General features: G+C 55.6%; 8 protein-coding genes across 8 annotated transcripts; 4 read left to right on the top strand and 4 right to left on the bottom strand.

Moving 5' to 3' along the window:
- Positions 1–405: 405 nt before the first annotated feature.
- Positions 406–1,807, bottom strand: BO95DRAFT_491223 (NADH:flavin oxidoreductase/NADH oxidase family protein; the record flags this gene model as incomplete). The annotated part of the gene is given in 2 exon segments (XM_025590638.1): positions 406–870; positions 890–1,807. 2 exon segments carry the CDS (start codon positions 1,805–1,807, stop codon positions 406–408), a joined length of 1,383 nt encoding a protein of 460 aa, XP_025444580.1.
- Positions 1,808–5,293: 3,486 nt separating this feature from the next.
- pmcB (putative calcium-translocating P-type ATPase(PMCA-type)) lies at positions 5,294–9,110 on the top strand (the record flags this gene model as incomplete). Its single annotated transcript, XM_025584908.1, has 4 exons — positions 5,294–6,184; positions 6,236–6,666; positions 6,721–6,863; positions 6,916–9,110. The coding sequence occupies 4 exons, from the start codon at positions 5,294–5,296 to the stop codon at positions 9,108–9,110; spliced, it is 3,660 nt and encodes a 1,219-aa protein (XP_025444579.1).
- Positions 9,111–9,486: 376 nt separating this feature from the next.
- On the top strand, positions 9,487–10,776 carry BO95DRAFT_384634 (actin-related protein 2/3 complex subunit 5 family protein). Its single transcript, XM_025583459.1, has 3 exons — positions 9,487–9,624; positions 9,799–10,311; positions 10,416–10,776. The coding sequence occupies exons 2-3, from the start codon at positions 9,950–9,952 to the stop codon at positions 10,627–10,629; spliced, it is 576 nt and encodes a 191-aa protein (XP_025444578.1). The 5' UTR covers positions 9,487–9,624; positions 9,799–9,949; the 3' UTR covers positions 10,630–10,776.
- A 10-nt stretch (positions 10,777–10,786) lies between these two features.
- On the bottom strand, positions 10,787–12,014 carry BO95DRAFT_409043 (uncharacterized protein; the record flags this gene model as incomplete). The annotated part of the gene is made up of 2 exons (XM_025584128.1): positions 11,707–12,014; positions 10,787–11,626 (listed from the first exon to the last, which is right to left on the bottom strand). Exons 1-2 carry the CDS (start codon positions 11,974–11,976, stop codon positions 10,787–10,789), a joined length of 1,110 nt encoding a protein of 369 aa, XP_025444577.1. The 5' UTR covers positions 11,977–12,014.
- A 145-nt stretch (positions 12,015–12,159) lies between these two features.
- Positions 12,160–14,523, top strand: BO95DRAFT_512633 (putative dynactin Arp1 p62 subunit RO2; the record flags this gene model as incomplete). The annotated part of the gene is made up of 3 exons (XM_025591533.1): positions 12,160–12,305; positions 12,366–12,755; positions 12,804–14,523. Exons 2-3 carry the CDS (start codon positions 12,406–12,408, stop codon positions 14,521–14,523), a joined length of 2,070 nt encoding a protein of 689 aa, XP_025444576.1. The 5' UTR covers positions 12,160–12,305; positions 12,366–12,405.
- A 1,181-nt stretch (positions 14,524–15,704) lies between these two features.
- BO95DRAFT_409039 (40S ribosomal protein eS7) lies at positions 15,705–17,411 on the bottom strand (the record flags this gene model as incomplete). The annotated part of the gene is made up of 3 exons (XM_025584127.1): positions 15,705–16,553; positions 16,714–16,796; positions 17,256–17,411. 3 exons carry the CDS (start codon positions 17,409–17,411, stop codon positions 16,187–16,189), a joined length of 606 nt encoding a protein of 201 aa, XP_025444575.1. The 3' UTR covers positions 15,705–16,186.
- Positions 17,412–17,722: 311 nt separating this feature from the next.
- BO95DRAFT_66725 (uncharacterized protein) lies at positions 17,723–18,221 on the top strand. The gene has a single exon (XM_025592124.1). It carries the CDS (start codon positions 17,767–17,769, stop codon positions 18,022–18,024), a length of 258 nt encoding a protein of 85 aa, XP_025444574.1. The 5' UTR covers positions 17,723–17,766; the 3' UTR covers positions 18,025–18,221.
- BO95DRAFT_512631 (Rab family GTPase) lies at positions 18,179–19,537 on the bottom strand (the record flags this gene model as incomplete). The annotated part of the gene is made up of 3 exons (XM_025591532.1): positions 19,095–19,537; positions 18,917–18,980; positions 18,179–18,819 (listed from the first exon to the last, which is right to left on the bottom strand). Exons 1-3 carry the CDS (start codon positions 19,176–19,178, stop codon positions 18,179–18,181), a joined length of 789 nt encoding a protein of 262 aa, XP_025444573.1. The 5' UTR covers positions 19,179–19,537.
- Between the last annotated feature and the right edge of the window lie 2,521 nt (positions 19,538–22,058).

Below are 22,058 nucleotides of genomic sequence, written 5' to 3'. Positions count from 1 at the left end.
AGGGAAGTTGGGGTCTTACTGGTGATCTGCTATGTAACGTTACAAGGTACTCTCAGGCTATTGATGAATTGGTTTTTTGTGGTCTGATGTGTGCTGGGTCGGATTTGTGATGATTGTTTTTGCTGAATATGCTGGCTATATTCTCTGAGGTGGTATTGGTGGTTCTCTCAGTGGGAGAGGGGCCAGGGTGACGATTAAGTTGAGATGGGGTAATTACTTCATAGCAATAGTTTATCTGCATATTACCTACTTTGAGATCCTTGCTTAGTATAGTAGTAGTAGTAGTAGTAGTAGTAGTAGTAGTAGTAGTAGTAGTGGTAGTAGTAGTAGTAGTAGTAGTAGTAGTAGTAGTAGTAGTAGTAGTAGTTAGTAGTAGTAGTAGTCTAGTCTAGTCTAACTCTCAAATCAAGCCTCCACAGCCAAAGGCACATTATAATCCGGGATCAGCGGCGGCCAGACGGCCTCCTGCGAGAAGTCCTTGCCCTTCTGCTGCGTCCGGGCCACCACCGCCTGCACCAGCTGGTCGGCGCGCTGCTTGTCGCTCAGGTCGATTGGCGCCAACCGCAGCCCCATCTGCCGGATCTGGATGCACGCCGCCACGGCCGTCAGCCCGAAGTCGTAGGGGTTGATGACCTGCCGCAGCGCCCCGGTCGCCTTGCCACTCAGAATATCCCGGCACAGGTACGGTTCCTGGCAGAGCGGGCGCGCCAGACCTATGCCGTCCAGCGTCTCAAGGCCGTGGACCATGCCCTCCGCCGTCCGGAACCCGCCGGTCAGGTAGGACTTGGTCTTGCTGAGGGAGGAGACGATCATCTGGGCGAAGTCCATGAAGAACTTTTTTTTTTCGAGGTTAGTCAATTGGTCAGATTTCTTTTGAGGGTGAACTTACAGCTTCACGCTTCTTCGTGGACTCGCGCTTCTCGCCCTCGTCATCGCCCATCTTCCAGTTCTCGTAGGTGCCCCCGGACAGCTCGACAAAGTCAAACCGGTGGTCCTCCAGCGTGCGGCACAGCTGGCGCGCCTCCTCCGGCTGGAAGCCGTGGGGCTGGAACTCGACGCTGTTCACCTTGATCCCCACGATGAAATCCGGGCGCACGCGCTCCGCGATCGCCGCGCGGATCTCCAAGATCAGACGCATGCGGTTCTCCAGGGAGCCACCGTACCGGTCGGTGCGGCGGTTGGTCGTCTCGGACAGGAACTGGCTTAGGAGGTACCCGTGGGCGCCGTGCAGCTGGATGCCATCGTAGCCGGCTTTCTCCAGGTACTCGGCCGCGTGCGCGAACCCCTCGATGACCTGTTGGATGTCGGCCTCCGTGGCCGCGCGCGGCTGGGCGAATGTGCTCCCCAGCACCACCCCCTCCAGCTGCACGTCGCTGGCGCTGATCGGGTGCGGCTGCAGGGCGGCCGGCGTCTGGCGGCCCGGGTGGCTGACCTGCGCGACGACCAGCGAGGAGTTCCGCGGGGTCTTGGCCGCGGCGGCCAGCTGCTGGAAGCGCGCGAACCGCTCCCCTTCGAAGGGGGCGTCCGCGGGGATGATCAGGTTGCCGGGGGCTTCGAGGTGCGCCGGGTCGATCATCACGTTGCCCGTCAGGATGAGCCCGATCTGGCCCTCGCCCCACACGCGGTAGGCCTCAATCAGCTCGTCTGAGGGGATGCCGCGCGCGGCGAGGTCGTCGACCGACCACGAGCACAGGCGCTCGCTCATCGCCCCCTTGAGGAAGCGGTTGGGCGCGCGGCGCCGCGAGAATTCGAACGGCAGCGGTTGCGCCAGGGGGGTGACGTCGACGGGGGTGCCTGTTTGTGACATTTTGGACAGGAGGACAATATGATTACGTGTATGAAAATTAAGGACTGTATGTACAATGCAAATGCAATGTGTTGTTGTATAAAGAGTTAGAACAGTACTGCGGAGGGAATTCAACTTATAGTAAGGTGTGATTCTCCCCCCAATGATTAGAGCATTGTTAAGCAACCCATATTATAGTTAACATTTTGTATTTCTAAGCCGAAGGGCAGATCAATCAGGGGGGAAAGGACGGAGCAGAGCTTCCTGAAAAAGTTGTCGAGGATCCACTTGCACACACCTTTCTCTTCTATCCACTTCCTCTAATGATATCACTTGAACGAACGGGCCTCGGCATATTTTTTTTATGCTTCAACGGTTCCCGCCTTTCTGCAGGACTGGACCTGCTGGAATTTGATTTCCGCTTCCGGTGGCGGACCATCCCGGCTGATAGGATTGGCAACTGACGTGCTTCGTTTTGTCGGCTGGTCCGATCAGTACTGCTGATTTGTTCATTTCATTATGGGTTATGCTTCTGGATCCTCGTCATAGTTTGTGCATTTTTTTTTGCTTGGCCTTCGAGCGGGTTTGAATTGCGGAGTTTGATCGGACCGCACTTCGCGATCGCGGTGGCTTGACCAGTTGACTGGATGTTCCTGACTCGTCATCGTCAAGGTGGCCGTTGCCCATCATGGATTCAAATCAGCAGTGCTTAGTTAAGTCTCTGGCAGAGACCCCGTCCCCCTCCACTGGCACAATTGTCTTGCTATCCTACACTCCAGACACTGCTTGCATATGCCCTTGCAGAAACACAGATGGGGGGTCAAGTGTTACTCGACTATGAATTCCTTTTGCTCTCCACGACAGCCAGTTCATGGCTCGAGAAAGCAATAGTCTTATCCAATCGGCGTGACGCTGCAACTTGATACGCACCAAGCCACAAGCAAGGCCAAAGGTGTTTCACATCTTTGTTGTAACTGGTAGTGTGGAAATGCACACAGTGGTATCATGCTTCAGAGCATCTCAACGAAACTTGTCCAATCCAACTTCCCTTACCTAGGAGTGAGCCTCAGCCGACTCTCTTATGATCCTCGATCTGCCTGACACAGCAAAGCAATGCCTTCCGCACAGCCACCCTGGTATGTGTCTCACCGTGACTAAGGACAGCCATGTCTGGCATCATTATGCTCAGCCTGGATAAAGTATCCAGCTCATTGGAACGCGTCACGTCGAAGTCGTCCCCAAGTTGTTGCAAGGTGCTAGATGCGTGTCACCGGAATCGACCATCAGCCACCGATCAGAGACAGGGGCGCCCTTCACGTCTATGGACTTTGATGAGGCAAGCATCGGGCAACAACCTATGCCTGGCACTCTGGGTCAGCCACACAAGTACTGAGCTTGAGAAACCATGTTCGACATACCTTGGGGCAGTGCTATCACTATGTGAAACCCACAGCTCTGGTGATTCTTTCGCTGGAGTTATTCCCTCAAGGCCTTAGCCTCATTACCTCACCAACCGATATGCGAGAAGATTTTGCAAGGCGAGCACGTGTCCATCAGACACGACACATTACAGTCATGATCGCCAGGGCCAGTTCAGTCGAACCCGCGAAGGACATGAGACAAGAGCAATGCTTTGACCCATGTGCCAGTCTCCTGTCTCTGCATGATCCCACGGACATGGTCCTGGGCTGACGTATGCCAATTATCTTGATCATACACGAGCACGCGACGAGTCCCATAGTTTCACAGGAGAGTTTGAGATGCGGCTTGGAGGCCAAGAAAACAACAGCTTCGTGAGTCCTATTGAGTCTCGGCGTAAGTGGCTCCCTGGTAGATAATTTAGCGACTGACGGTCAACAGCGATTGGCGACTCGGCACAGCTCATGGATGCTCTTAAGTCAGAGTTCTGACCGAGCATCCCCCCCCCCCCTTGGACCGGTCCAGGCTGTAGTTTATCTCCGTCGGAATCCATGGGTTTAATCCGATATTTGATTAATGTCGGTCACATAAGACCGCGCCATGATTGGCACTTGGCTACTTCTTCCAGTCATAACTCACATATCCCGGTTTCTGTCGTCGCAAAACCCTTGCTTCGCCTCCGGCTAGCGAGTCCGCCAACCTAAGCTCAGGCGGACGTCGCGGAGACGGACCTCGCTAATGGAGGGTTAGTTGCCGGTGGCACAGAAACTACCCCGAGCGACTCGATCGATGGCAATACGAAGGTTGAGCTGGATTGCGTGGGGTCTGATGGCTGCTCTGGGGTGAAACTCTGGTAGGTTGCACTTGGCATGGAGCAGTTGGGCTCGTGAAAGCGCCTTGCTGGCGGTCAGGCACTTCCAGTCAATGATCGCATGAGATCATCAACCACTCTCTGAGCATGCTGTCGAAGTGAGGGAGAAGGGAATCACCTGACTGGATCTTGTTCCAAGATACGGAGTACTTCAAGCGGCAAATGGACGGCGCAATGGGAGGGAGGCAAAGAAGTCGACGGCTGAAAGGCGAGGAGATAAAAGACGAAAAGGAAAAAAACAAAAAAGCAAAAAAAAAGAAAAAGGAACGCCAATAATCAATAATTTATGATTTACAATCCACGTCAAGTGCCAGTGCGAATTGAATCGGTGTAGCCATGGAATTGATAGAATTAACCGCCGCGAGAGGGATTGTTTGCCTCCACCAGAAGGGTTGTGATAGGAGGGCGGCAGCGTGGCTGTGTAAAGCTGCAGAATGACTGAGAGACGGAGACTCATCCATCATTCAATCCTCTATCACTACTACCCAGCAGTACTCATACCCCCTCCCCTCATTCACTCTCCTTCTCTCCCCCTCCCCACTTCCACTTCCTATGGATCGCTCTGTTGCTGCGCCCCTCTTCCCGTTGTTTAGACTTCCCTTGGCCCGTTCCAGCGCTTTCATCCGTCTCCCAACGACATAACTGTACTTAACTGTATTGTACCTTGGCGGAGATTATTGCCTTCAGCAATGCCCGGGGGTGTTCTGGACCAAGCATTCGCAGTGCTGAACCACCTTTCTCTGATTACGTTCAGTTTCGCAGCACAGCCTTTCTACCGATTTCCCACTCTTATACCCAGGCGTTGGCCCCCATTTCTCTGACTACAACAACAACAACAACAACAAAGGAAACCAAACCAGACCCTACAACCAGTTTTAGGCAATTAGCCCGCAAGACACCTGAATCTCTTCCGAATTTACTCCCCTCCCCTGGTTTTCTTTTGATGCATGCTTCACTGCCTTCCCTGTCAAATCAGAGTCTGCGTCGATCACTTTAATGCAGCCTTCAGACGAAGAACATCGTCAGGCCGAGTTTCTCAACCCATTCGGGGTTTCAGATAGAGAGGTACGTTGCCAACGGCGGCAAGCTTGCCGCTTGTCCCCCCCCCCCTCACTGTCATCATCATCGGGAGTATATGTTGATAGAGATGGTAGCAGCAGCAACGTCCACATTCCTCGGACTCAGGACAACACCTGAGTCCATCTACGCCATTCGAGATGGCCCACGCCGGCGCAACACTGTCACCCGACAGACTCATGGTGCAGCAGCAGCAGCAGCAGCAGCACAGCAGCACTCCCCGAACGTCGCGTTCCCTGGACGGCGAGACGCTGCGGTCCCGCGCAGACTCGACCATCTCCAGCGCCGACACGGCCGTGAGATCCCGAGCCAACTCGGAGCTGACCGCCGTGCCGACCAAGGCGACAGCAGCGGCAGCCTACGATGATGTCTCGCTGTCCGAGGCGCTCAACCCGGATCCGCGCACAGAGGGGGACTTTGTCGTCCAAGATAACAAGTTCGCCTTCTCGCCGGGCCAGCTCAACAAGATGCAGAACCCCAAGTCGCTGGCGGCGTTCCAGGCCCTGGGCGGGCTCGCGGGGCTGGAACGCGGCTTGCGTACGGATCTGGCCTCGGGGTTGTCGGTGGATGAGACCGTGCTGGACGGGTCGGTGAGTTTTGAAGAAGCAGCCGCGACTTCTTCCGGGTGTGGCGCGACGAAGTACGAGCATCAACACCACCACCAGCAGCGGGAGAAAGAGCAGCAAGTAGTGCAGCCGCCGTCAGAACCGGCTCGCCATACGGCATCTTCGGGCTCGGATGCACAGTTCCAGGACCGCATTCGCGTCTTCAGCCAGAATCGACTGCCCGCTCGCAAGTCGACGGGCTTTCTGACCTTGTTTTGGCGTGCTTACAACGACAAGATCATCATCCTGTTGACCATCGCCGCCGTCGTCTCGTTGTCGCTCGGGATCTATGAGACGACCAGCGAAGGGAGCGGCGTGGACTGGATCGAAGGCGTGGCGATCTGTGTGGCGATCTTGATCGTCACGATTGTGACGGCCGCTAATGACTGGCAGAAGGAGAGGCAGTTTGCCAAACTTAACAAACGAGTAAGTGCCCGCCCTCGTTTTTCTGAAATGAACATCGACTGACTGCGGCAGAACAACGACCGAGAGGTCAAGGCCGTCCGCTCGGGCAAGGTCTCCATGGTCTCCATCTTTGACATCACGGTGGGAGATGTCCTGCACCTCGAGCCGGGCGACTCCATCCCGGCGGACGGGGTGCTGATCTCGGGCCACGGGGTGAAATGTGACGAGTCTTCGGCGACCGGCGAATCGGACCAGATGAAGAAGACCGATGGGTATGAAGTCGGCCGACACCTCGCCGCCGGGACGGCGACGAAGAAACTCGATCCCTTCCTGATCTCCGGCAGCAAGGTGCTCGAAGGAGTGGGCACGTATCTTGTGACCAGTGTCGGGCCCTACTCGACCTATGGCAGGATCCTGCTGTCCTTGCAAGACTCGGACGATCAAACTCCGCTGCAGGTCAAACTGGGCAAGCTTGCTAACTGGATCGGTTGGTTGGGCTCAGGGTAAGAGCGAAGATCCCCTTCTAAACAAATGTTTTCGTTGGCTAATGGCATCAGCGCTGCAATCATTCTATTCTTTGCTCTGTTCTTCCGCTTCGTCGCGGACCTCCCGCACAACAGCGGCTCACCCGCCGTCAAGGGCAAAGAATTTGTCGACATTCTTATTGTGGCTGTGACGGTTATTGTCGTTGCTATTCCTGGTAAGTACCTCGGTCCAGAACCTCGGAAACTCGTACTGATTCGGTATCTCAGAGGGTCTTCCACTTGCGGTAACCCTCGCTCTCGCCTTCGCTACCACCCGCATGGTCAAGGAGAACAATCTAGTCCGCGTTCTCCGGGCCTGTGAAACCATGGGCAACGCGACCGTCATCTGCTCGGACAAGACAGGAACACTCACGCAGAACAAGATGACCGTGGTCGCCGGGACGCTCGCCACTAGGAGTTTCAGCCAGAATGTGGACGATAGCGCTCCAGGCTATACGGCCGCCGAGCTTTTCAAGCAGAGCTCCAGCAGGCTGCGTGACCTGGTCACTAAAAGCGTTGCGCTGAACTCCACCGCCTTTGAGGAGGAGAAGGACGGACAGAAGCAGTTCATCGGCAGCAAGACCGAAGTAGCATTGCTACAACTGGCTAAAGACCATCTTGGCATGGACGTGACGCTCGAACGCGCTTCGGCGGAGATTGTGCAGCTCTTCCCCTTCGATTCGGCGCGCAAGTGCATGGCTGTGGTCTATCGCGAGCCCGCTGTTGGCTATCGCCTCCTTGTCAAAGGCGCCGCCGAAATCATGGCGGGTGCGTGCGCTACCCACGTCACTGAGAAGGATTCCAGCAAAGACGGGCTCGGCATCGACGCGCTGCACGAGCACGAGAAGCAGGAGACTCTGGCACTGATTGAGTCGTATGCAAGCCAGTCGCTACGGACTATCGGCATGGTGTATCGCGATTTCCCAAGCTGGCCGCCCCACGGCGTCCGACGCATGGAGGACGAGCCCGAGTCTGCAGTGTTTGATGATGTCTTCCAGGACGTGACCTGGATCGGGGTGGTTGGCATTCAGGACCCCCTTCGACCTGAGGTTCCAGCTGCCATTCGCAAGTGTCATGCGGCCGGCGTGCAAGTCAAGATGGTCACTGGCGACAATCTTGTCACTGCCAGCGCCATCGCTTCCTCGTGTGGCATCAAGACTGAAGAGGGGATCGTCATGGAAGGCCCCAAGTTCCGGCAACTGTCCGACGACGAGATGGATCGAGTGATCCCGCGCCTTCAGGTGCTGGCACGCTCGTCGCCCGAGGATAAACGGATCCTGGTCGCCCGGCTCAAGAAACTCGGCGAAACCGTCGCTGTGACTGGAGACGGCACAAACGACGGGCCGGCGCTGCGCACAGCTGATGTTGGGTTCTCCATGGGCATTGCAGGCACGGAAGTCGCCAAGGAGGCTAGTTCCATCGTTCTGCTCGACGACAACTTCAAATCGATTGTCACTGCGATCGCCTGGGGTCGTGCCGTCAACGATGCGGTGGCCAAGTTCCTCCAGTTCCAGATCACCGTCAACATCACTGCCGTCATTCTGACTTTTGTGTCCTCGCTGTCCAGCAGCGATAACCAGAGTGTCTTGAATGCGGTGCAGCTCCTCTGGGTGAACCTGATCATGGACACGTTCGCCGCGCTCGCCTTGGCGACCGATGCGCCGACGGAGAAGATCCTCGATCGGAAGCCGGTGCCGAAGAGTGCGTCTCTGTTCACCGTGATCATGTGGAAGATGATTCTGGGCCAGGCCCTCTATCAACTCGCCATCACCTTCATGCTGTACTTCGGCGGGAGGCACATCATTGGCTCCCAGCTGGGCAGCAAGAACCCTCAACTGGTGCTGGACACGATCGTGTTCAACACGTTCGTCTGGATGCAGATCTTCAACGAGTTCAACAACCGACGGCTCGACAACAAGCTCAACATCTTCGAGGGCATGTTCCGCAACTACTGGTTCCTCGGGATCAACTGCATCATGGTCGGCGGGCAGATCATGATCGTGTTTGTGGGCGGCGAGGCCTTCGGTGTCACCCGGCTCAATGGGGTGCAGTGGGCGATCTGCATCGCCTGCGCTCTGGGCTGTCTGCCTTGGGCGGTGGTGCTGCGCCTGATCCCCGACAGACCCTGCGAGATTGCGCTGAACTTCGCCGTGCGCTGCATTACCTTTATCACGAAGCCCATCACTCGGGCGATGGGATGGCTGGCCGCGGGTGTCAGATCCGCCGTGCGGCCCCTCACGCGGACGACGAAGCGTGTTTTCTCCCGGCGCCGGGACGCGGATCCTACTGCTGAGGCCGAGGCCGAGGCCCTGCCGGACGAAGAGGCGGGCACGACGTCGTTGCAGGATCTCAAACGAGAGTCAACTCCTGAGGCACCATCTACCCCGATCCCGGTGCCTCCAATCACCATCACGACCTCTTGATGAATTTCATGGAATAATGACCGGTGCAGCCACTCGACTGTGCCTCTACTCCTGCCTTGCTATGTTTTTTATGGGGTGGCTTGCTTGTGTTTGTACTTGTACTTTGGGAGGGAGGCTTTCTTGAGCGTTCTAGCGTTGCTACTACTACTACAACTACAACATCTACTGTACAATAGAGAATTATGATACCTAGACCAGATTCAGCAATGGAAACTGATCCTTTGAACCAAGCTCAGCAATAGAACCTTGGGAGTGTGTACTCTGTATAGTTCTCCAACTAAACGGCTGCCTCAGGCGGTCAGGCCGACGGGGTCCTCCGCACCGCCACTTCCGGGCCCGCCTCCCTTTCTCTCTCCCTCCTGCTACTCTCCGTACCCGCTCATCTCCAGCTCACTCCCACTCTCACTCTCACTGTTTATTGTCTTGTTATTTGTGGCAGTGGCTTTTACAGCTTCCCATTGACGATCGGCCAGCGCTTGCCTCTTGTCACCCAGCTACCCCACTCTAGTTTGAGGTTTGTCCCAACCAATCCCCCAACCCAACCACGGTGTCCAATTCCCTTTCCCCGCGGAACCCCCATCAGCCTGGAGGGCAATGACGATGCCTTAGCTGTCTCCTTGCCTGTCTCCCACCACCAACGACCATCCATTACCCCCTCAACTACCAAGACTAACCAACAATCCCACAGAAAATCCCACGATCCTCAGCTAAACCATCATCATCAACAACCCGATCCAATTTCAAACAACCCATCGAACCCCACCCGAACCAAACCAACCCAACCCAACCCCTCCCAACCAACCCCCGAAATCGAAATCGAAATCAAAAATCGAACCAAAATGTCCCAACTCAACTACCGCACAATCAACATCGACGTCCTGGACCCCGACGCCTCGATCAACTTTCCGATGGACACGCTGCTGCCGGCGACGCTGCCGGCGCCGACGACCTCGAGCGCGGCCGCCGCCGTGGCCGGCGAGGTGCGCCAGCTGCTGCGCGGCGGGGACCCGGCGGCGGCGCTGCGGCACGTGCTGGACACGGCGCCCCTGGGCGGCGACGAGCGCGCCAAGGAGGTGCACCTGGCGGCCGTGACCGAGGTGTTGCAGGGCATCCGGCAGGCGGAGATGAGCCGCGTGCTGGAGGGGGTGTGCACCGGCCAGGACGGCGGGGCCGAGCGCGCCGACTGTTTGATGAAGTATCTGTACGTGTCCTGAGTCTTTTTATCATTCACAAAGAAAAGCATTGAGTGTTGAGATGCATTGGCGAGATCGTCCGGCTAACCCATGTTTACTTCTCCGTGTCCAGCTACAAAGGCATGGCCTCCCCCGTCTCCGCGCAAACCCCCCGCAAATCCGTCTCCCCGCAGAGTACGGGGTTCTCGCAGATCCAGGGCCGCAATCTGGGCGAGGGGGGCGGCGGACAGCAGATGAGTGTGCTGTTGAGCTGGCATGAGAAGTTGGTGGAGTTGGTGGGGACGGGGTCGATTGTGCGGGTGATGACGGATCGGAGGACTGTTTAGTTTTTTTTTTGTTAATACTTTGTGGTAAGAATGGGAGAGCGATGAGGCTATACCTATACCTCATATTTTCATCGTCAGTGCCAAGTTGACCGTATATATTGTGCGCCTCTTTTTGTTTTGGGACTATATCATACAACACACTCCCAGACAAGAATGATCACTTCTGCTCAAAATCCCCACCCCCAAGAATATCCTTCAAGTTCAACTGCCCACTGCCCCTCTCCAACGGCTTCGCCTGGCCCTCCCCCTCCTTCCACCCAATCATGTAGATCAACCGAAACGTCGCCGGCACCCCCCTCGCCCCGTCCTCCATATGCAACGCCCGATAGATCGCCTCATTGGCCAACAGCACCTCGCGCGACAGCGGCGCCATCTCCCGATGCAGGATCGCATTCCCCTCCCCCATCGCCTGCAGATCCCGCATCAGCGCAAACGTATCCGGAAACTCCACCACGATATCCTCCACATCGACCGTCAGCATCTTGAACCCGGCCTTGTTCAGCAACCCGCCGACGTCCCGCACGTCCGCCAGCGGCGAAACATGCGGGCTCACCCCGCCCCGCCGCTCCAGGTCCGCGAGCTGCAGCGACGTGCGCAGCTCGAAGAGCGTGTCGCCGCCGAACATGGCGGCGATGAAGGGCGCGTCGGGCTTGAGGATCTTGTTGACCTGCGCCAGGAGGGAGGGCAGGTCGTTGATCCAGTGGATGCTGAGGGAGGAGAGGACCGCGTCGAAGCTGTTCGCGGCGTAGGGGAGCGTTTCCAGGTCCGGCACCACTTGGCGCGTGATCGGGAGGGAGGAGTTGAAGGGGAGGGCCAGATCGCGGTTCAGGAGCGCCGCGCTCGTGTCGATGCAGGTCAGGTGCGAGATGCGGTGGGCCAGCGCTTCGGCGGTGCCGGTGGGCGAGGTCTCGTCCGGGAGTGGGGTCGTCAGCGCCCGCGCGATGTTGCAGCTGTTTGCGCCGAGGTCCAGGACTTGTGGGAAGGTGCGTTTGATGTCCTAGTTGTTGCATGGCCGAGTTAGGCATAGAGTGGTTGGTGGGTGGATGGGGGGGGGGGGGGGGTTTGTGGCAGCCTCACCAGCAATCGTTCACATAATCGCATCGCCACTTCATCCTTGAGGTAATCGGTCTTTCGGCTCTCGTCGACGTTCTGCGCCGCCCGCTCCTTCTGAAGGTGCTTGACTCGTCGGTTGAAGATCTCCATCACTGGGTTGCCGGGCGTCTGCATGGCGTAGTTGCGCCGCGGGGGGAGGCAGCATGATGATGCTGTTGCAGGGATTGTGGTGGTGGTGGTGGTGGTGGGGATGCGCGATCGCACCACTGGTCGGATCAATTGGTGTAGAGACATGATGCCCCAGCTCTCTTTTCAAGGAATTGGGCGATGGCTGAGGTTGTTGGAAGACAGATTGGATTGTCCAGGCGGGCAAAAAGTCCACGGCGGAGGCGGAACGTGACGTCGGGGCGGAAGATCGGCCCTCCTCCGCATTTTGCCTTGCCTTTCCTTTCCTCTTTCTCGGTCGTTTCGCTGCCTCGGGCGTGTTCCCCCTCATTTTATTTCCTTCCTACTTTGTCCCTGTGTGTTGTCTGCATCTTAGCCACATCATGAGCAGGTTATGAATAGCAGCATCTGATTGAGTCTAGCGTTCTGACTCGTTCGTGCAATATCTCCCCGTCAAGGTATGAGTATGCCTCCCCTAATTGTCGCTTGTCGCATCTTCCCAACTGACCATGACATAGCATGCAAGCATTATTATAGACCACTTCCTAGACTCCCATCATGTCGCGTCCTTTCCCTTACGCATACATCTCCTGTCCCTGCGCCAACACTCCCGTCCCGGATCCGTCCAAGAAACGCCGCTCGCGAGAATCCCCGCAGAAGGCCAGCAGCCATCACCCCGACCAGCCCAAACCGCCGCCGCGCTTCGACGACAGCGAGGACGAACAGACCTTCGATCCGCGCGCCCCTCGCTCCAACTTATCCCTCTATCCCCCAGAGCACCTCCTCTACTGCGAGGACTGCCACCAGATCAAATGTCCGCGATGCATCACCGAGGAGATCGTGTGCTGGTACTGTCCGAACTGCCTGTTCGAGACGCCGAGCAGTATGGTGAAGAGTGAGGGGAATCGGTATGTCTGACCACCTCCTCTTCGGATCCGGAAACTGACGACTGCAAGGTGTGCACGCAATTGCTTCAATTGCCCGGCCTGCACCGCACCGCTGGCGGTCAATACCCTCGAGAACGTCGTCCGCGGCGGCACCAGTCAACAAGGCCCCTGGGTGTTGTCGTGCGGCTACTGCATGTGGTCGACGCTCGACATCGGCATCAAGTTCGACAAACCGACCAACATCCGCACCCAGCTGGCCAAGCTGACGGCGACCGACACGAACCCCTCCCGCTCGCGGCAGATGTCGCGCACATTCGCAGACCTCAAGTCGCCCCTGTCCACCTTCTCCTCCATCGACGAGCAATTCCCCCCGGCGCCCGGCGAAGCACGCCCCGACGATTCGCCCGACCAGTCGAACGGCCCCCTCAGCCCGGACGCGCGCTTCCACGCACTCAAGAGCTTCTACAAAACCCAAATCTCGGCCACCTCGTCCTCGCCCAGCGATCCGCTCGGCGTGGATTTCGGAGCGGGCTTCTCCTCCCCCGGGGCCCTGAACCGCATCATGTCGCTGTACACCTCCTCGTCCCGCCTCAGCAGCCTCTACGGCGGCGCCAGCAAGAAGCCCAAGACGAAACCGCCGGTCATGCGCGAGGCGCTGACCGCGAGCGAGGGGTTCAAGACACCGGCGGCCGACGCGGAAGCCGTCCTCATCCAGCGCATGGCGGCGGACGAGTGCGGCTGGGACGGACTGGCCTCGCTCGAGCAGCGCGTCTTCCAGTCGCCGGACGCGCGGTTCGTGGAGGAGCTCCTGCCGCTGGCCACGCTGCTGCGCACCAAGCGCGCCAAACGCTGCAAGTCGTGCAAGCATATCCTCGTCAAGCCCGAGCAGAAGCCGCAGTCCACCCGGTTCCGCATCCGTCTGATCGCCCTCAGCTACATCCCGTTACCGACCCTCCGGCCGTTGGTCCCGCCACCCGCCGCGGGTGTGACCAGCGGCAGCGCTCCCGGCATGAACCTCGACGCCCTTCCGCCCCTGCGACCCACCCAGCTGCTGCTCACCCTCAAGAATCACATGTTTGACCCCGTCCGCATCACCTTGGCCACCCCGTCCGTGACCCCGGGCCGCGTGGCCTCCAAGGTCACCATTCTCTGTCCGCAGTTCGACATCGGCGCCAACAGCGACGTGTGGGACGAGGCCCTGCAGGGCAATACCACTGCAGCTGGTGCAGCTGCAGCAGGTGGTGGTACCGGCAGCAATGCAACAGCCGACCAACGCTCCTCCCGCTCCGGTGCCGCACCCGCCACAGCCACCACGGCCGCACCCGGGGGTCACCTCGGGATGTTCGAGAAGGTCGCCGAGGCCGGCAAAGTGTGGGACAAGGGCCGCAACTGGACGACCGTGGTGCTAGAGGTGGTACCGGGGACTTTGCCGTCCGGCAGTAGCGGTGTGACCCTGCAATCCAGGGATCAGGCCCCGCGCACAACACATAGCAAAACTACGGGCAATGACAGCGACAGCGACAGCGACACCAGCAGTTTTGGCGGACAGGCACCAGATTGGACTGGCCAGGCGGCGGAGATGCAGCAGCAGCAACAGCAGCAGCAACAGCAACAGCTCCAACCAGACGAGGATGTCCTCGAGATCCCGGTGTTCGTGCGCATGGAGTGGGATTCGGAGAACCAGATCGATCGGCCCGGCGTCAGTGCCGCGGGCGAGATGGTCAAGAGGGAGTTGGCGTATTGGATGGTGCTCGGGGTGGGGAGGATTGATCCGAGTGTTTTGAGTTGATTTTGATGATGAGTGTGGGTAGGTGTAGATATACTATACTACCGTTGATTGAGCATCACTTGGATTCGGTAGTAGGGAAGATGAATCAAGACTTCACATTACTTTACGTCCCACTCTACTCAGTATGTAAGAATTATCATCCTGTGTAGGAGTGTGCAGTACAAACATCCATACATCCACTAATCGCCTGGAAATATATCCCGCCGCGAACTATTCCTCCTAAAGTACAGCACACCACCCCCCACAAAACAAAACAATGCCCCCTCCCCTCCCCCACCCCCCCAAAAGTCTTATCATCACAAATGAACGCAATAACCATCCACCCACACCACTCCATCCAAAATAACCGGTACTCGCCCAGTCCACACCCAGACCCAGTATACAACGGCGGGGACCCAAAGAAAACCCAAGCGGACCGAAGAAACCAGCCACAGCCAGCCAACGGGAAACATCTTTACCGCACATGCACATACAGAGCTGCGCACAGCACACACACAGCACACAAAGGAGTAATCCAGAAATGCAGTCTACAGCACTTACCCTCCAGCTCGACCCAACCACCAACTAAACACCAATGTTGGTTGGGGGCTTGGGCCGGATCTCAGGTTGGGGTTGGGAGTTCACCGAACCGAATCGGACCGGACTCGGGGATATAAGTTCCGTCTTTGCTATTTCGGTGTTTTTACTGTGGGGGTTGGGGTTCTTCCCTAGATATTTATAGTATACTGGAGGAATAGGAGTGGGTGTATAGAAAAGTAGAATATCCGGGTAGTTATATTATTATTAGGATTAGGGCTGATGTTACTGGGAGGGTTAAAAAATGAGGTCTGGGGGTTCTTCTTCAGATATTTATATTATACTCATAGGGGTGAGGGTATGAAGGTGGAAGTAGAATGTTTAGATATTTATACTATTATTATAGTTAGGGCTGAGGTTACTGGGGAGGTTGAAAGAAAGGGGGGTCTGGAGGTTCTCTTCCAGATATTTATATTATAAAATATGTATAAGGGTGAGGGTATGGGGAAGGGGAAGTGGAGTGGGATGTCCAGGTAGTTATGTTGTTGTTGGAATCAGGGCTAAGGTTGCTGGGGAGGTTGAGAGAAAGGGGGGTCTGGGGGTTCTCCCCCAGATATGTTTATTATAAAGTGTACATAGGAGTGGGTATATGGAGAAGTGGAAGTGGGATGTTTAGATAGTTATATTATTGTTGGATTTGGGATTGAGGTTACTGGGGAGGCTGAAAGAAAGGGGGGTCTGGTGGTTCTCCCCCAGATACGTATACTGGAGGAATAGGAGTGAGTGTATGGGGGGAAGTGGAAGTGGAAGTACTAGGTAGAAGGATGATCGATCTTTATGTGAAGATTGAAGATTCCTCCAATCTAGATAAAAAAGCTTCCCGATTGGTTGGCATTTGGGCAATTGGGAATTGGCATTTGGCATGGAACCGCCGGCTGGTTAGGAGAGTTGGAGTTTGAAGTAATGTTTCGTTTTTTAGAAAGATCTTTTAAAAGTTGTCCTCACAACAACACAGCCATCATATTTGAATTCCCTGTTAATCCTGATTTTCCCAGACCAGATTCTTTAAAACAACATGTTGGTTTCTTTTTTCATAAAGGGGTTTGGAAAAAAAGAAGATGCATTATGGAAAAAAGAATTTCGCGGTCTAGTAGTCAGAGGCACCACCCTGGGGGAACTCGAAGACAACAGCACGGCCGGTCAACCGACGGTAGACCTCGCCGTAGGCGTCGAGGCGGTGGTCAACACCACCACGCTCCTTCTCGTCAAGGATGACCTTGAGGGTCTTGGAGCCATCCTCCTTGGTGCGGATGCGCTTGCCGACAATCTCGACGGGGTAGACGAGGTCGCTGAGGACGGCGTCGTGGACGGCGGTCAGAGTGCGGGAACGAGGGCGCTTCTGCTTCTGGGTGGTGCGGGAGTTGACGGAGCGCTTGGGGCGGGGCAGGATGCGGCGCTGAGCAACGAAGAGGACGTGGCGGTCGGAGAACTTCTTCTCGAGCTCACGGGTCAGGCTGGAGGCGGCTGTTAGTTGGGTTGTTCTGGTGTTTCGTGACCACGCAATCCCGGGTGTTGACGAGAGAACAGGACATCATCATATACTCGAACGCGCACTGGGCACATCCGAATCGCTAGATGAAGCGTGGGCAAAGACAAAGGAAGGATATCCCATACCGCTGCTGGATCTTGTGGAAGCCCTGGAGAAGAGGGACAGGGACGAAGATGATGACGGCCTTCTTGCCGTGACCAACCTCAACCTGCAAAATTCACGAAAGAAATCGTCAATACCAGATTGCAGAGAGAGAGAGAGAGAGCAACATCGCAGAAAAGAGCAAAGCAAGCATTCGCGATATCCAGCGCAGCAGATTAGTCGATCCGGTCGTCCGCGATGTCTTGTTCCGACTTTCCCATGTTAAGTCGATGTGCTCCCCATTTCGAAATTTCCAATGTGGGAGGAACAGAGATCCGCAGAACACATCCAATTCATAGTAAAATCGGCGTGTTGGGTGTTGTGTTTCGTAGTCCTTGTTCTTTATGCCGTATCTCCGCATTCCGCACACACGCACACACAGTTCGGTTTTCCACCCCATTGTTGACGAAACAGAAAAAAATTTCCTCCTCTTCCGGACATGGCGACGACGACGGACTGGAACAATTGCTGATCTGCTGGCGGATACCACAAAGCGCTTGTAAGATCACACAAAGACAGTCCTTACCTCACGGGCAGAGACGAACTGCAGGGGCCGAAGGGTGGCCTTCAGGTCCTGTGTGTTGCTCTCGAGGTCGAAAAGAGCACCGGCGATCGCGGTCTCCAGCTCGGAGGGGTTCTGCCTCGAGGGCGAGTTAAGGGCGATCTTGTTGATGGCAGCCATTGTTGCAGACGAGCGACGGGTTGCTGGCTGTGCTGCTAGGAGGAGAGGTGGTTGCTGCCTTCCTTGTCGTGAGGTTGGTGGTTGAAATCGAAGATACCGGGCAAGCAGCGACCCAATTTGCGCTTGGGTCGGCTGTGGGATCGGAGGCTCGGCGCTCTCGCTTAGCCGGCCGCCTTATTCCACATCCGGTCTAGTTAGGGGTGGCCCGGTCCCGTGATCTGTCTCGCCCTTCCCATCCTGTCTTCCCCGCCAACTTATCGCTATCGCTGTCCTATCGCTATTGCTTATCTAGTGTCTCTGCAGTATCCATCACAGACTAAAGATAGATAGATATAGATCCCATACGCCTTGGACTATGGCTTGGCTATGGTTTAGCTCGATTCACAGTTCGTTAGGATACACGGCTGGTATTTCCGGTCGATTGATCACTTTCACCCTAACCCTAATCCGCCCTTATTCTCTCATCTGTACAACAACATCCCCCATCATGCCCTCGTCACTCTCTGACGCAACAGTACAAAACAATAAGCTGAGAAAAACAACCGTTGGTAGCGCATCCATCAACACGAATAAACTCTTCAGACGCTGCAAGGAACGCGGGCGCACACCGTAGAACCAGCCCTCCCAGAGCGGTCGCTGTTACCACCGCCATAGGATGAACACATTAATCTGTAATCAACCTGATATTGTATCGGAAAAGCAAAATAGTCAAGCAAGAGACGAACAAAGGCAAATCGCAGGACGCCCATAAAAAAAGCAATCTGGTATCAGCATGCACACCCTTCCTTGGCCGTCGCCGCGCCGCGCTCTCCCAGGTTGACCCGCGAGTCCTCGGCCGGGCGACCACCGCTCAGGCTGGTCTGTCCAGTGCCGGCGCCGGCACCGCGGCCGCTCTTTAAGCTGCTCTCCGGGATCGCATTGGCGATGGCAGTGAAGACATCGACCACGTTGTGACCGGTCTTGGCACTGGTTTCGAAGAACAATAGGCCTTCGTCCTCCGCGTAGGCGCTAGCCTCCCGGGTCGGCACCTTTCGAGCGTCTCCGTTCGAGACATCTGGTTCCTCCTGGGTTTCCTCGGTGGCTTCGTCCCCGTCGGCGGGGGATGGCTCGTGTTCCCCCTCGGCCTGCGCCTCGCCAGCCGCCTCGTTCGCGTCATTTGTCAAGTCCAGCTTGTTGCCGACGAGGGCGATGACAATGCCGGGGCTAGCCTGTCGTTGAAGCTCCGCCACCCAGTGCTTAGCCTTGGTGAGTGAGGACGGCTTGGTGACATCGTAAACCACCAAAGCCGCCTGGGCGTTACGGTAGTACATGGGCGCAAGCGAGGCGAACCGCTCCTGACCAGCGGTATCCCAGATCTCGAATTTGATCGTCCGCGTCGGAAGGGAGCATTTTTGGGTCAGAAAGGCCGCTGAAACCGAGAAGAATCCCATGACATCAGCTTCCGGTGACACCGCGGGGAGGCTGTTCGGGGGTGAGGGGGGCATCGCCACACGTCGGATGCTTACCTCCAATTGTTGGCTCCTTGTTCTCTTGAAAGTCATTGTTGACAAATCGCAGCACCAATGACGACTGTCAAGCCCGAAAACGATTCATACCGATCCATTGTCAGTCCCGGAGTCACTTTTTTCTCGTCTCACGAACGGAGAACAGGAGGATGGCGGAAACTGCCGAGGTCGCTCATACCTTTCCAACCGCCGCTTCTCCCAAAAGTACCAGCTTGACGCTGCTGCTCGGTTTCGCGGTATTGGCGCCGGTTGACTCAGACATGGCTGGAGAAGAGCCCAACGGGTTTCAGAATTTGGGGAATTTCAAAATCAGGTCGTCGTGCAGAATAGGCTAACAGCCACGGTGGTTTATCGATCGTTGAGGGCCGGATTTCTGCTCGCGAGGGGCGGCTCAGGCCGGCAATACAGATGGCGAAAAGGTTCGGAAGGAGGTAGCCTAAACCGACGACGTAAGCAGAAAAACACGAGGTGAACTGGGAGCCAACTTCAAACAGGGGTGTTTAGATGAGGGGGGGGGGGCGAACACAAGACATGAAGGACCAAGTGCTAAGTGACAGAAAAAAAAGCCGACAAATAGGATAGACGGATAGAACGTACCGGGAGAGAGAAGATGAAATGGCGGTAAAGAAGGGCAGCGATGCGAGAGGAGGTAAGAGGAGGTAAGGTAGAGTGACGACGACAAGAGAGAGACAGAGACCAGACGAGAGATGCTAACCGCCCATGTCGATACCCAGTGAGGCGGAGGTCCGAGTAGATGAATTGACGGCGCGATGCCCAACTCGGTTTAGCTTACCCCGACAGTCACGGGATGTTCCCGCTTCTCCGAAAGAGGGCTAGACTGTCCAGTGTTCAGGCAGGCAGTGGTACCTGAGGCGTAGACTAACTACGTCGTCTGCATCATTGGCGAGGAAATGCGGTGTAGTTTAAATTTCACCCAAACCTGACCAAGAAATTCAGACTGAACAAAATTCGAGGAAAAAAAAAAAAAAAAAAAGAGTCAGTGGCTTTTCGGGTGACAGCAGACACGCACGTACGGGAAATGGGGTAAAAGAGGGGCTTAAAGGTGTCGTCAATTGATTGTACCTACCTAACCAACCGATAATCTGGCGGCCCTGGGCTGAGTACATCCTGTACAATATACAAAATGTGCTTGCTGTATGTACTGTACATACCTACTCCGGACTAGCTAGCTAGGGCTTCGTCAATTATTTTTTTTCCTTTGCTCCGTCTTCCCCGAGAGAAAGAAACGTCCTGCACACACACCCATTAGTCAGGACTCAGACTTCAGGACTTCACGACCATCGCCCTCTTTCGGCCTGGCCTGCAAGCACCTGCCTAGATACCTGTCCCATTCCGCCGCCTGTCCATACCCATCGACGGTGTCAATGCAGATTGTGTCTTCCTTTTCAGGCCTCATCCTGGCGGTAAAGGCGATAGATCAACTTTTCTGGTGATCAAAGACCTCAAAAGTACATCAAAATCCTCTCATTGGGCGACAAGCGATCTAGCCCAACCCAGCAACCTCAAAGCAACTAAGAAAGTAGCAGCTAGGTTCTAAGGCAAGCCGACTCTACGTCGAAAGCACGAGGGAACCAACAGTGTCCGATAACATGCCATGGAATCCGAGCATGACGTGCCAAAAGAGGGTCCTCCCTCCCTCGCCCCCACCACCCCCTTCTTCCTCCCTCACTTCCTCCAACGGTCAGAATCGCCTGTCAGCCTGTTAAGTTGGAGAGAAACATTTCCCCAGTGGCAGCAACCCCGGTGCTGTCATCAAGCCGACGTTGCACAACGTGATTTGCGCAGGATTCGGTGGCTGCCCAAAAAAGAAGCACATGCAAGCCTGCGCTCGAACTTCCTGATTCTCGACCAGGGATCCACCCAGATAATGCTTAGGGCCGGCAAATCACGTTGAAGATGCTCTGTGCTCTCCCGTCAAGCCAACCCTGGGGCAATCGCCGCTTAATGGATTGCAGTCCAGCCTGCCTAGTGCGAGGTTATTCCTGAAGCTTTCAAGCTGGCATGCAAGACCAGACTCCCAAACTGGAGAGTGGAGGAGGCAAAGAACTGGTCAAGGGCAACGAAATGATCACTATTGTCGAGGAAATGCTTCGCTATGCCTGGCATAGCATACATACATCCGCGCAAATCATGAAAAAACCCGCACACTGCAACAAAAGGAGACGAAATCCACTGAGGAAATGTATTCTGTAAAATGAGACGAAATAACAATAAAAGGTAAGTGACCGCGAGGTCGGAGGTTCTAGTCTGTCTTGGTATCAATCCATGTATCCCACTGCACAAAAGGAAAAGTCAAAGCACAATAACCCAGTCCGTCTATAAGAAACGCCGATTCTAGAGTAGCCAAAATGAAACACCCGAGTAAAAGAAACAGATGGCTTTTAATGAAACAGATCATGGACCGGAGGTCGTGTCGGAAAATTAAAAAGGGTGTATGCGTCAAATGAAGAGTCGATCCAAGAAGAAGAAAGGTAGCCGGTGTCAGTCCATGATCGAGGTGATGGTGGAAAGGACAAGGACATGATTAGGAACCGAGTCGAATATGCCGAAAACAGAGGTGGCCAACGAAGAGCGTAAGAAAATCAGGTAGATAGTGATACAGAAACTGAACTGGGTGGTCAGTTCTGGATCCAGGCCAATGCGCAGACGGGGTGCACAATACTTACAGGTTCGACTTCATAGCAGTCACGTTAAAACTCCAGGGGCCCTGCACCAGGTGCAAGATAACCACAAGTAACTTTTTCGCTCGAGAGATCAATAGGATAGCAGATTGTGGTTGGCAGATGTCCTCCAGGGATTCATCGAGTCGAAGGGGGTGGCGGCGGTGCACCGGGCTTCTTGACCCCCGTGGTGTCATAAGCTCCGCGTCCCATGTTGAAGGCTGAGAGATCCTTAGGTATCATAGCCGATTCTGCGAAGACAGCCATGGTCAGAGAGGTCAAGGTTGGTCTTGTGAGATGGTAGAGGCAAGAGAGGCAGGAGGGTGGAAGTGGATGGGAAGAGAGAAAGTAGATCTTGGGGTTGAAGGGAGTACTCACGGAAGCTTAAATAAAGGACAGGTCTGGCTCTCCCGGAGGCCAGATTAATTTCAGAAAATGTCGAAGGCGAAAATTAAAATAGT

The sequence above is a fragment of the Aspergillus brunneoviolaceus genome (genome assembly GCF_003184695.1).
Source record: "Aspergillus brunneoviolaceus CBS 621.78 unplaced genomic scaffold BO95scaffold_17, whole genome shotgun sequence".
In the NCBI taxonomy this organism is placed as follows: domain Eukaryota; kingdom Fungi; phylum Ascomycota; class Eurotiomycetes; order Eurotiales; family Aspergillaceae; genus Aspergillus; species Aspergillus brunneoviolaceus.
Note: the sequence above shows the minus strand (reverse complement) of the source record. Positions and strands in the feature narration are given on the sequence as shown.

What these genes read in the sequence shown, in the direction of transcription:
- BO95DRAFT_66725 (XM_025592124.1), top strand. Translation starts at nt 17,767, where the DNA reads ATGGCTTGGCTATGGTTTAGCTCGATTCACAGTTCGTTAGGATACACG.
- BO95DRAFT_384634 (XM_025583459.1), top strand. Translation starts at nt 9,950, where the DNA reads ATGTCCCAACTCAACTACCGCACAATCAACATCGACGTCCTGGACCCC. An exon ending in GACTGTTTGATGAAGTATCT is followed by an intron (nt 10,312 to 10,415) that starts GTACGTGTCCTG and finishes CTCCGTGTCCAG; the next exon opens with CTACAAAGGCATGGCCTCCC.